Source organism: Silurus meridionalis, chromosome 29 (assembly GCF_014805685.1).
Source record: "Silurus meridionalis isolate SWU-2019-XX chromosome 29, ASM1480568v1, whole genome shotgun sequence".
Lineage (NCBI taxonomy): Eukaryota > Metazoa > Chordata > Actinopteri > Siluriformes > Siluridae > Silurus > Silurus meridionalis.
This window is the reverse complement of record NC_060912.1, coordinates 5,423,243-5,437,024: the sequence shown is the minus strand read 5'-3', so window position 1 is coordinate 5,437,024 and position 13,782 is coordinate 5,423,243. Positions and strand designations below refer to the sequence as shown.

The following is a 13,782-nucleotide window of genomic DNA, read 5'->3' as shown; positions in this document are numbered from 1 at the left end:
TATGAGTAAAGCATGATAAGTAAATCAGTAAATCATAATGAGTGAAGTATATCTAAAGTATTTATGTTCACCTGAAGCTAGCTTTGGCTGTAAGTTCTAACAAATGCCAGCAGGTTAATGTTATCATGTGTACCATCTCTGTAGAAAACTAGCTGTTTAAATAGAATATAAAATCTTATTTTGCTAATATGATGTGCAGATAATTAAAATATATTTTATTTTATGGAGTTTTATACTCCATAATTATGAGTAAAATACTACTAATACAACTACCACAAATAATAATAATAACAGCTTTTATGAAATACAATATAAAATAGAATTTATTAGAAGGGAAGATTTTACTAAACAGTTTCACAATTTTAGTAAACAATCTCTATATTTTTTTCAAAATGTGTTCAAGGTTAAAAATTACCTAAATGTTCGGACTCCCTAAATCAGAATTCTCTTCCTCGCAGTATTACACTTTTAATCTCCACTCAATAACCATTTATTACACATTTATTTTTTTATTCTTTTCTACTATTTAGGTGATTATGGTTGTTGTTGTTGTTTTTTTTTTAAAAACCTCAGGTGAAATGTGTGATTTTGGAAAGGTTCAATAATGTTTTTTGTACTAAAGAACTAAAGAAATTTAACTCCTCAAAGAAAGGCTGGAAGGTCTCAAATGAAGCAAAGAATCCAAGCTGTTGTAATAATGCACTATTTTCTGGATCCTATTCCCATATGGCTTCTGCTTCACGTTATAGAGCTTTAACAGTTTTTGCACTTGTGGATGACACGGCAAACTGTGGTCACCAACAATGAGTTCTGGAGGTGTTTCTGTAGTGCTTTTCCTTACAACATCATACCTGCTTCGAATGCAATGCCATCTGAGGACCCGAAGAGCATCGGCATCGAGCATTGATTTTTGTTCTTGTCCCTTGCACACAGAGTTTTCTCCAGATTCTTTAAAACAGATCTGCATGCGGATGATGATATAAGTCTTCACAGTTTTATGTTGTGCAACATTATTCTAAATCTGTTCTACAATTTGTACGTACAGTGTTTCATTTGATGAACCTCTGTCTATCTTTACTTCTGAGAGGCTCTGCCTCTCTAAAATAGTCTTTTTATAACCACTCATGGTACTGATCAATTAACAAAGTTATTTGCAACAATGTTACTCCAACTGTTTCTTTTCAGTAAAACTTTTTTGTGACCATCAAAGAGATGCGGCCATCAAATTATAAATCACTTTATTAAAAAACATTGTTTTCCTTAAAATGGGAATTGCAATCAATGCATTCTGTTTTTATTCTGTACATTTTACACAGCATCCTAACTTTTTTTTATTTGGGGTTATACATATAAGATACATACATATTGCTGGTCTTTCTGTGTGGTAAGATCCTGAATCTTTTTTATTAATTACAGATTATAAACCTCAGTTACACCTGCAGAATCACCTAGTTACCTAATGCTACTTTGGGACAATGTCTATTGTTAAAAGCGCTATACAAATTATAATAGAATAAATGTAGCTTTCTTGCTAAAGCTAATATCCATGTTAATTAAAAAAGGTTGCATGTACTTTATTTTATGTTTCTCTTTCTTTTGCCTTTTCTCCCCAGATGTCCAGTCAGGGGCTAGTTCAGGCTACCACCTCAAATCTCAATGTGACAGGTAAAAGTTTGTAATTTACACAATTGGTGTTATCCGACACAATTCGTTATTTTTATTTTTTTTATTCTCTTTCATTTTCTTTTTGCAGCTGTTAGCCCCACGCCCTCAGCAACCTGTCCTCCAAACCCTCTTGGCCACACATCTGTAAGCTCCACCCCAGCATCAGTGACCTCCCCTCCTCTCAGCACAGCCAGCCCCAGCCCCACTGGGTAAACACACCACACTCACACTCATATTGATTGTTATCTAATCAAAGTCAGACAGAAGTAGTGCATTTATCCACTTAAAATGTTGATCATTATGATGGTATAGGAGCTTCCTAGCATTAAACAAAAATGCTAGCAGTTACCTGAAATGTTGCAGGATGACCTAAAAGCAGCAGCACAGAGAATACAATAAGCTGTGACCTGCACATCTTTAATCATTTAAATAAACCAGAATTTACTTTGGATCAATATACAGTGGTCTGGTTAAACAAAAACTTACTGGAGAATTAAATGGTTTTGCAGTGAAGCCAAAACCACCAGACCCATGCGAAACATAGTGATGGAAGCATCATATAATGGAGCTGCTGTTCTGGAAACAATTCTAGGACATGCCATTGAAGTAAACAAAAATGGATTTCATGAATAAAGACACATTAAAGTAGATCTCATAAAACTAAATTTAGGGGAAGATGGACAATTCGTGAATTTCCTTTAATAATTCATTGTCATAAAACTTTTTTTCAACACCATATTTTTTATGTTTGGAAATACATATAATGTTCATATTCATAAGTACAAAGTCAAAAGATTAAAACACAATATGCATGTAACTTCAAAGTGGATATACCGTTGGTCAAATAAGTATTTGATACACTGCCAATTTGTCAAGTTTTCCTACTTACAAAAAATCTGTAATTTTCATCGTAGGTACACCTCAACTGTGAGAGACAGAATCTAAAAAAAAAATTAATAAAATCACATTGTATGATTTTTAAATAATTAATTTTTATTTTATTGCATGAAATAAGTATTTGATGCAATAGAAAAATAGAACTTGATATTTGATACAGAAACCTTTGTTTACAGAGATCAGATGTTTCCTGTAGCTCTTGACCAGGTTTGCACACACTGCCGCAGGGATTTTGGCCCACTCCTCCATACAGGTCTTCACCAGATCTTTCAGGTTTTGGGGCTGTCGCTGGGCAACATGGAGTTTCAGCTCCCCCCATAGATTTTCTATTTGGTTCAGGTCTGGAGACTGGCTAGACCAATCCAGGACCTTAAAATGCTTCTTACAGAGCCACTCCTTAGTTGCCCTGGCTGTTTGGGGTAATTGTCTTGCTGGAAGACCCAGCCACGACCCATCTTTAATGCTCTTACTGAGGGAAGAAGGTTGTTGCCCGATACATGGCCTCATCCATCCTCCCCTCAAAACGGTTCAATCGTCGTGTCCTCTTTGCAGAAAAGCACGATTCAAAAGCATGATTCCACCCCATGCTTAATGGTTGGGATTGTGTTCTTGGGATTGTACTCATATTTCTTCTTTCTCCAAACACAGCAAGGGGAATTTATATCAAAAAGTTTTATTTTGGTCTCATCTGACCACTTGCCTCCTCTGGATCATCCAGATGGTCTTTGGCAACCTTCAGACAGGCCTGGACATGTGCTGGCTTGAGCATGGGGGACCTTGCGTGTGCTGCAGGATTTCAATCCATGATGGTGTAGTGTGTTACTAATGGTAACCATTGAGATTGTTGTCCCAGCTTTCTTTAGGTCATTGACCAGGTCCTTTCATGTAGTTCTAGGCTGATCCCTCACCTTTCTCAGGATCATTGATACTCCACAAGGCGAGATCTTGCATAGAGCCCCAGTCTGAGGGAGAATGACAGTCATCTTGAATTTCTTTAATTTTCTAATAATTGCACCAACAGTTGTTGCTACTCACCAAGCTGTTTGCCTATTGTCCTTTAACCAATCCCATCCCTGTGCAGGTCTATAATGCCCCTAGTGTCCTCATTCAGCTCTTTGGACTTGCCCATAGCGGAGAGGTTGGAGACTGGTTGATTGAGTGTGTGGTCAAGTGTAATTAATACAGGTAATGAGAGGAGAATAGGGTGGCTTCTTAAAGACAAACTAACAGGTTTTTGAGAGAAAGAATTCTTGCTGGTTGGTAGGTGATCAAATACTTATTTCATGCAATAAAATGGAAATGAATTATTTAAAAATCATACAATGTAATTTTTTTGGATTTTTCTTTTAGATTCTGTCTCTCACAGTTGAGGTGTACCTACGATGAAAATTACAGATCTCTCCGTTCTTTGTAAGTGGGAAAACTTGAAATATCGACAGTGCATCAAATACTGTACTTATTTGACCCACTGTATGCACTGGAATATTAAATACTTTTTTTTAAAGAATAATTTCATTCAAGGACTTGCATGCCAAATTCTCTTGAGTGAATCTGTTCAACATCTATGTTCATGGAGCAGATTATTTATTTCCTAGGTATTTAAAAATATATTTTCTATTTATTGTCTACAGTTTTTTGGACTCTGGACTGTGCTTAGATTGGTGAAGAATCTGATTTGGTCTAGAATTTACTTGCTAAATACCCTGCACTAATGAACTTGCTGAATAACTTGAACTAAAAATAAATATATATGTTTGTTTGTTTGTTTGTGCGTGTGGGACTGCAGGAACTCAATGATGGGTGTAAGCACAAGCATGAGCCAGGCCCTCATCAGCAGCCATCCACTGGCTACAATGCAAGGTATGTGCACAAGGGATAAAGAGAAACAAAAGGGAGTTTTATATATATATATATATATATATATATATATATATATATATATATATATATATATATATATATATATATATATATATATAAAATAGATGTTTCCATGTAAAGATACATGAACAAGGAGAAAGTAAGAGAGCATATCACTGATTTATGTATTATTGAAAACATTAATTACACTGGATTGTTTGTCTGTGTTTGTATTTTTAATTAATCATATAAGGAAGGTTCAAAGAATGTTGTGGGTATAAATGTTTACATTATCATGCTGCTGGAGTAGTGGTAATGCAATGTCTATATCACTGGCATATCTCTTGCGGAGACAAGGCTTTTGAGCGTTGGACTCTCATTGGTTAGTGAGATTTGGATCGACTGCTCCCAGATCCATAATTAGCAAAACTTTTCAAATCTAGTTATCCTATTTTAAATTGAGAGAAATTATTAGTCTGTGTATAATTCAATGGTTGTTTCCACAGCTCTGGCTGCCAGGGGTGGTCAGATGCCAATTTCAGCCCTAGAGAGCAGCGGTCAAATGTTTCTAGGTGGGGCCACAGCTCCAGCGGTGGGGATATGTCCCTCCCTCTTTCTTAACCGTCCTACCTTGTTGCCCATGGCAACAGGCACCAGTACGAGATTGGTCAGCACAGCTCGTGCATGTTCACCCTCTAGTGCCAGCCACATGAGCCCAGACTCCTGCTCCGCTTCTTTGTGTTCCAGCCCTGCTTCCTACTGCTCCTTCAGTGAAGCCTCTCCACCACCTTTAGGAGGAGCAATGACTGAGTGACATCTGCAATGGCCTTTCACATGCTGAAGGAAAGGAGTCAGATGCAGTTCACACATAAACACAAAAAAACTTGCCTTTTTAAGTGAAGCCATCTCTTACGCCCTTCATTTCTTTCCAACTTTTATCTCTTAAACAATACCAAAAAAAACCCCACAAAGAAAGGAGATTGGGGAACAAAGAAATGTATCGGTCTTTTCATTTTGTGGACTGAGCTGCAGTGCTTTTTGGGCCATAAACAATAATGTACACTTCCTTCTTTCGGAACAACAAAAAAGGACTCTTATACAAACAGCTGAAGCAGAATGTAAAGATAAGAGCCAAATTGTTTTGATGGATTATGGTGGTGGGTAAATGGACCAAAGGAAAGGCATATCCGAGCACTCTCAGTGGATGTAAGGGATGAGTTGAAACCAAAAATGGCTTAAGAAAAAAGTCTCAAAAAAGACAAAACATGCCAAAATAGCCAAAACCAAAACACCAAAAACTGAAACCAAAAAAAATCGGAAAGAATAGCTTTATGTGAAAAACTTTAAAGACTTGTCCAGGATAAGATCATCAGCTCCTCATAAACTCCTCATTTATTAGATATTCTGATTTTTTTTCTTCATTATTTTATCTCCTGCTTTATTTTTTTCTGCATTATTTATACTCTTCTATGTTTTTTGTGTATGTTTAATTCTTTCTCAAACTACCTCTATCATAAGCTTGCTAGAGTAACTGCCATGATTCCAAAAAAGCCACTTATTTTTTAAGTAATTTCTTTACTGTTTTCATCATCTGTATTGGTGGCATTATATGCTGTGTGTGTGTGTGTGTGTGTGTGTGTGTGTGTGTGTGTGTGTGTGTGTGTGTGTGTGTGTGTGTGTTTGTGTTTGTGTTTTAGTATCGCTAAATTCTCAAACCCTTTAGCATCAGGTCTCTGTCAGACTCATTCTCATCATCTCTTGATACCAAAGCATTTGTCTGTCCTTGTGGCATCAGCAAGCAAGTGTTCAGACAACACCTCAGATATGTCAGAAGACAAACACACTTCAGATATCTAAAAGCTAGACAAACTGTTTCTTCCTCCCGTGAATCATCCCGTGACCCTCTCCTATGTGACAGAAAAGCAAATGGATCAAATCAAGAATGGTGTTAAAATAGGAGGGAGAAGAATCAACATGTAAAGACGGATGTGTGGGAGCAGTACTACAAGCTCCCTCTGAAAAAGGGAAAGCCTTCAAAATGAAACGTGAAGCATAACAATTGCAGTGTTGCTTTTCTTTTCTTTTTTCAACACAAGGAGCAAACCAAAAAAGTGAGCCAAACTACTGAATGAGTCAACCAAATAAAAAAGGGAACCACAAAAAAGAAAAAGAGATGATGGAGAGGCAGATGAAGAGGATGAGTTGAGGCTACAGTTGATCATGAACTATGATTGCTGTGACTGACAGTTCAGTGTGAAATGAGGTGCAGCTCCATGGTCCTCTCCTCCTACCTCTTTTCCCATTACGTGTGCCCTTGCTTCGTTCACTTAGGTTACTGAGGAATATTTATCAACCTCACTGAACTGAACTGAAAAAACCATATATTTTTTGTTTTATTGCCTTTTTCTTGCTTGATATGTTGATGCTCTATGACTTTGTCTCATTCTTTCTATTTTTGGGATGATTAGGATAATGTATTGTCTATTTTGATATGTTGTTTTGATCATATGGTGGGGAGGTGAAAATATTACTGTGAAAATGTAGCTTCCAAGTTATTCCTTGATCAAGAATGTTGTGAAAAAGCCAAAACTGAAAAAAACCAAAAGCAAAATCTTTTTTGATACATAAATGAGCCAAATAGCAGCCAAACCAATGAACAATGGAGGAAGAGAAACAGTGAACTACCTGCACTGGTGCTAGGAGAGATTAAAGGTGTGTACTGAAGAGTGCTGGTTTGTGGGTATGAGCAGTGTGTGTGTGTGTGTTTGTGTATGTGTGTGTGTGTGTGTGTGTGTGTGTGTGTGTGTGTGTGTGTGTGTGTGTGTGTGTGTGTGTGCGCATGAGGTAACTATTCTTTAACGTAAAAACCAAACTAAAATAAACCAGTTAGACAACATACCTTCTGTCCATTGTATCGCTAGAGAGCAGTGAGAAGCTACTGTCCATCATCAGAAAAAACCTACAAGTACAAGGACACAAAGAAACCAATGATGAATCTAGCTGCAGGGGTTAGCGGGTAGGGTTGGGTCAGTGGGTGGGTGGATGGGTGGATGGGGTAGGGGGGCTGTGTTTGTGGGGGGGATTCATTCAGCTGTAAACCCAGTTGAGATGTGCTTCTAGAGGAAATGTACCTATTAGTGTTTCAATAGATTTTGTAGGGAAAAAGCTAACATTGCTACTGTAAAAAGTCTGTGATTAAAAAAAAATCCTCATGAAATGCTAATGCTAATGATGATGACAGAGCAATAGCATTAAGACTTTTGACTTTGGAGTTTAATTTTCATGCAATGATTTGTATTTATTTTTTAGAATGATTGTTATGCAAATTGTAGTGTTTTGTTGCATACGGTACTGTATTATTTATTTGTTTGTTTATTTATTTGGATATTTATTTATTTATTTAATTTGTGATGCTTGTTTTTAAAATCATTTATTTATTTTTACTTTATAAAGCAAACTGGATAAACATAAGGTGACTTTTAGAAACAAAATACTTGCTATGTATGTAATTGTTGTTCAGTGAAACCCGGATCATTCCCTGGGATGGTGTTTAAACACAGGTTGAGACCGTACAACAAAGTCATGTGGTAATGATATGATAAATGCATTTTGCTATTAAATACCAGTGTCAATGGCTATCTGTCTCTGTAACCTTCTCCTGTTGGTTAATCTGTATAATCTTCACCAAGATATCATAAAGAAACCAAATATTCCAATAGGTTGCTGTGATATGACTGCTGGACTGGACACTGGGAGAGGTGATGTTGATTTAATAGAATATGATGACTCTGATCAATGCTGAGCATCAGGCAATGACCAGAGAATTAAAATTCATGCAATATAGCTAATTATTCATTTATACGCCTGAGACTTTGCATCTAAAGCATGAACTAGTGATTTGATGGTTTACTTCAACGAGCATTAATTTAAGGGTAAGTCATGTACATGCAATAGTTAGTGACAATGTAAGCCACAGGATGTGGAAGTTGAAACTGAATGAATAACTGGGTGAAAAACAAAAAAGTTAACCAGAGAACAAATAGGAAGTAAAGACAGCTCCAATCACAGTCTGCTAAATTTGCTCTGTGAAACAACACAGGATCTGTGAAACAACAGATGGACACCCTGCTCAGCATCTCAGCATTTGAAGAGAAATTCACTCCTACCCATATTTGCACATTAGCAGTCAACATTAACATTGCAATCTCAGCAGTGTGAGCAAGGTATGCCAATGGAAAATCACTCAACCTCACTAGCAGCAGATATCACAGGCCTGTCGTTCATCAGACAACGGGCACTGTTCACCACAATCTGCTGTGCAAATTCACAAACAATAGCTAACAGACAAATTGATTTAGCCAGAACATAACCCTAGTTTTGGAACTAGGTTACAAATAGCTTCAATTGTAGTCACAAGCTTAATTTAAAATATTTAAAAGGGAAGAATAAAAAGACACAGATAGCCATTGGTTATGTTTTTTTTTCTTCTTTTTTTTTTTTAAGTAAATGTGCCATACTGTCAAGTCGTGGCATGTGCTGGAAGGTCTTCAGGTGCTTTAACATTTCTCCTGGTGGTTGAGTTGGGGGGATGGGGGGGGGGGGGGGGGGTTTGCAGTCTCTTTTTACACCCCAATCTTTTAAAACATAATCAGCTACTGAAATCAACAGAACAGTCTATTTAAAAGGCAGAACGGTCCTCTTGTGCCATGGTTTCCCCAGAGCTTTTAAACCAACCAAACCAATGGGTCAAATGTTGAATACTGATTAAACAAAAATACCCAATTATTTCATTTGCTTCTGATTCAATATGACAACAGATACTATATTTCTTCATATAACTCATATACCTCATGTTAAAAAAAATACTAAAATTTACTTTTGAGATTATATTTATTTAATCAGTGTTCTCAGCAACATGCACACAATGCAACTACTCAATTCTATAGTCAATTTTATAATCAGATCTATTGAAATACAAAACTTGTTCAACATATTGCGTTTATAGCAATAAAAAAATGCAATCAATGACATCTAATCTAATACTGACATCACTAATTCCTAGGTTCTCGTTAAATTTTAAAATTTCTGGAAGCAGATGGTTTGATTGGTTCTAATTATTTACACAATGTAAGTCCTCTTACATTTTGTGTGTGTGTGTGTGTGTGTGTGTGTGTGTGTGTGTGTGTGTGTGTGTGTATACTTATGGTGGGCTCTCTGTGGAAACCACAATGTGATACCAAAGTCAAACATGTCATGACCCATTCAAACAAATACAGTTTTTACTTAATATTTTTGGCCTGCCTACCTTTAAAGAATATCTCAAACTTGTTTTTCACATTGCTATACATGTTTTGTATATAGTGACTGGAATTCTATTTAAATGTGTCCTTTACGGTTTTGCTTACATAAAATACAGAGTATAGGCACCAAAATACAAAATTAGTGTGAAACATTTTATAGTACATGCTTAAATTCCAATATATTTTGGATATTTAAAAAGTAGTAGAGTCAGGAGTAATCCTGATCAACAGGAATGTCTATTTTATTAGTATTATTTTCAAATTACTCACAAATTAATTACCAAAAACACTCAAAAAAACAAAAAAATTATATTGAACACAAACATTTGTTATATATTATTTGTGCCATTTTAGTTCTTTTCCTTTGAGTTTTATCAATACAGCTTAAACCCAAAGCTATTTTGATGAGGGCATAAAAAATACTTATATAAAAACTCACTAAAAACCAAAGAGTTCCATCCTAGCATTTCATATTTACATGTTTTTTATGAATCATGCATCAACTTTTATTATTCTCATAAAATATTCTGATGTTGGTAGATATGGACTATTCTGACGGTATGTTTGACTCTATTACTGTATATTCTAGCATACTTTTACCTGCTCTTTGTCTGTATGTTCTCTTGCCCTTAGCTCAGAGTCATGCCTTTGAGTTTGTAAACTCATTTTGGATTTTGGTCAGAACTATTTAACTTTTTCACTCATGACTGTCTGTGTGTCTGTTGTACAGGGTGAGGATATGGAGGGTGGGGTGGGGGTGGTTTGCAGTCTCTTTTACACCCCAATCTTTTAAAACATAATCAGCTACTGAAATCAACAGAACAGTCTATTTAAAAGGCAGAACGGTCCTCTTGTGCCATGGTTTCCCCAGAGCTTTTAAACCAACCAAACCAATGGGTCAAATGTTGAATACTGATTAAACAAAAATACCCAATTATTTCATTTGCTTCTGATTCAATATGACAACAGATACTATATTTCTTCATATAACTCATATACCTCATGTTAAAAAAAATACTAAAATTTACTTTTGAGATTATATTTATTTAATCAATGTTCTCAGCAACATGCACACAATGCAACTACTCAATTCTATAGTCAATTTTATAATCAGATCTATTGAAATACAAAACTTGTTCAACATATTGCGTTTATAGCAATAAAAAAATGCAATCAATGACATCTAATCTAATACTGACATCACTAATTCCTAGGTTCTCGTTAAATTTTAAAATTTCTGGAAGCAGATGGTTTGATTGGTTCTAATTATTTACACAATGTAAGTCCTCTTACATTTTGTGTGTGTGTGTGTGTGTGTGTGTGTGTGTGTGTGTGTGTGTGTGTGTGTGTATACTTATGGTGGGCTCTCTGTGGAAACCACAATGTGATACCAAAGTCAAACATGTCATGACCCATTCAAACAAATACAGTTTTTACTTAATATTTTTGGCCTGCCTACCTTTAAAGAATATCTCAAACTTGTTTTTCACATTGCTATACATGTTTTGTATATAGTGACTGGAATTCTATTTAAATGTGTCCTTTACCGGTTTTTGCTTACATAAAATACAGAGTATAGGCACCAAAATACAAAATTAGTGTGAAACATTTTATAGTACATGCTTAAATTCCAATATATTTTGGATATTTAAAAAGTAGTAGAGTCAGGAGTAATCCTGATCAACAGGAATGTCTATTTTATTAGTATTATTTTCAAATTACTCACAAATTAATTACCAAAAACACTCAAAAAAACAAAAAAATTATATTGAACACAAACATTTGTTATATATTATTTGTGCCATTTTAGTTCTTTTCCTTTGAGTTTTATCAATACAGCTTAAACCCAAAGCTATTTTGATGAGGGCATAAAAAATACTTATATAAAAACTCACTAAAAACCAAAGAGTTCCATCCTAGCATTTCATATTTACATGTTTTTTATGAATCATGCATCAACTTTTATTATTCTCATAAAATATTCTGATGTTGGTAGATATGGACTATTCTGACGGTATGTTTGACTCTATTACTGTATATTCTAGCATACTTTTACCTGCTCTTTGTCTGTATGTTCTCTTGCCCTTAGCTCAGAGTCATGCCTTTGAGTTTGTAAACTCATTTTGGATTTTGGTCAGAACTATTTAACTTTTTTCACTCATGACTGTCTGTGTGTCTGTTGTACAGGGTGAGGATATGGAGGGGTGGGGTGGGGTGGGGTTTTGGTGAAGGGGGTGGGGCTAACTAACTAATATGTGTTACGATTAAAGTGTGACTTTAGACTAATACATGCCCCAGTTTGATTCATTAGCACTATACACACACACATGCACACACACACATTATATATATATATATATATATATATATATATATATATATATATATATATATATATATATATATATATATATATATATATATATATATATATATATATATATATATATATATATATATATATATATATATATATATATATATATATATATATATATATATATATATATATATACAGTACAGACCAAAAGTTTGGACACACCTTCTCATTCAAAGAGTTTTCTTTATTTTCATGACTATGAAAATTGTAGATTCACACTGAAGGCATCAAAACTATGAATTAACACATGTGGAATTATATACATAACAAAAAAGTGAACTGAAAATATGTCATATTGTAGGTTCTTCAAAGTAGGCATCAAGAGAATGCCAAGAGTGTGCAAAGCAGTAATCAAAGCAAAAGGTGGCTACTTTGAAGAACCTACAATATGACATATTTGTGTTAGGTTTGTTTACTATATTTATTTGCTACAATTTAACCAATGATAACTATATTAGAACCAGAAATATTGGTAAAACATTTTATTTTTTATTTTTCATTAAAGTGTTTGAGTTCAACGAGCAAAATTATTGCCTTTGCCATCCTAATAAGCTGAAATTTTTAATTGCATTAGGCCTCATGTTATATCATATATTAAAATATTAGTGGACATTCTGACGAAAGCATTAGAAATAGCAAACGTGTAGCAGTACCACTGCTTGACCACTAGATGGAAACCAAGTCAAAGCTGAGCAGACATGTGGATAAGGCCATAAACGTAAATGTACAAAATTATGGATAAACTTTATTCTTTTAAGTGATATAAATGATTGTAAACACAAAAAAACTGGACTAGACACGCATTATGAAAGATATGTCATGTTTGAAGAGTGAGGATGAAATGTTTGACATTTTCAGTCATTTTTTTTGTAATTGACAAATATATTTGAAACTCATAGCTTCACTCAGAATAACATTATTTATGGACTTGGCTGTATTTAATTGAAAATGGTATATTTTATTTCATAAGAAAATCTTTTCTATGAACTTTTCTAAAAAAAAAAAAAAAAAAAGATATTAGACATTCAAATGGTTTGCACCTCAAACACTACTACAAACCATCAGCTGTTGGTTACTAAAGGGTTTCCCGTATGGATCGTGTTTATTGTTTATATTTCACATGGATTTCAACTTACATCAGAATTTATACAAACGTTACTTTAGTTGAGATAGAACATTCGATTTCTCTGCATATTACTAAAACTTGCACCCATAAAACACCATTAAGAGTTTAAGATCCTGAAACACATTCCCTACTAATGGTCGCTGAGTTTAGGTTTCAATTTTGCATAAAAGGTTGCAACGCATGCACACACGTATAGCTATACTTCCAAATGACATTTATTAATTTCCATAGTTCACTCACATTTTCTGCTAGAACAGTCGATGTTTACACACACATTTAAACTGATTTTAAATTGTTAAATTGTACCTTGGTATAATAAATGCAAGTGGGTCATTTTAATTGTACTGTACTGTAGGATTTACATGTTTTTTTTTTCCCTCAAGCTAAAAAGAAGTGCAATAATTTACTATGCATGAGTGACACAACTTTTTAAAATTTTAATTTACACTAAATGAAATTCTATTCCTGCACTAGCCTTATTCTATAGTTTTTTTCTTCTTCAAGATGGAGGTTCCACACAATGAGGAAAACCTACACTCAGGGTGGCCACTTGT

At 34.6% G+C, this 13,782-nt stretch overlaps 1 protein-coding gene across 1 annotated transcript in view; it reads left to right on the top strand.

The window, feature by feature from the left end:
- The window catches only part of LOC124382067 (POU domain, class 2, transcription factor 2), a 43,068-nt gene extending 35,667 nt beyond the window's left edge, over nucleotides 1-7,401 (top strand). The window contains exons 13-16 of the mRNA XM_046844164.1: nucleotides 1,614-1,665; nucleotides 1,754-1,874; nucleotides 4,349-4,422; nucleotides 4,929-7,401. Of these exons, the coding sequence (XP_046700120.1) occupies nucleotides 1,614-1,665; nucleotides 1,754-1,874; nucleotides 4,349-4,422; nucleotides 4,929-5,236 (555 nt within the window). The 3' untranslated portion in view covers nucleotides 5,237-7,401. The remainder of the gene's footprint in view (nucleotides 1-1,613; nucleotides 1,666-1,753; nucleotides 1,875-4,348; nucleotides 4,423-4,928) is intronic.
- Nucleotides 7,402-13,782: the final 6,381 nt, after the last annotated feature.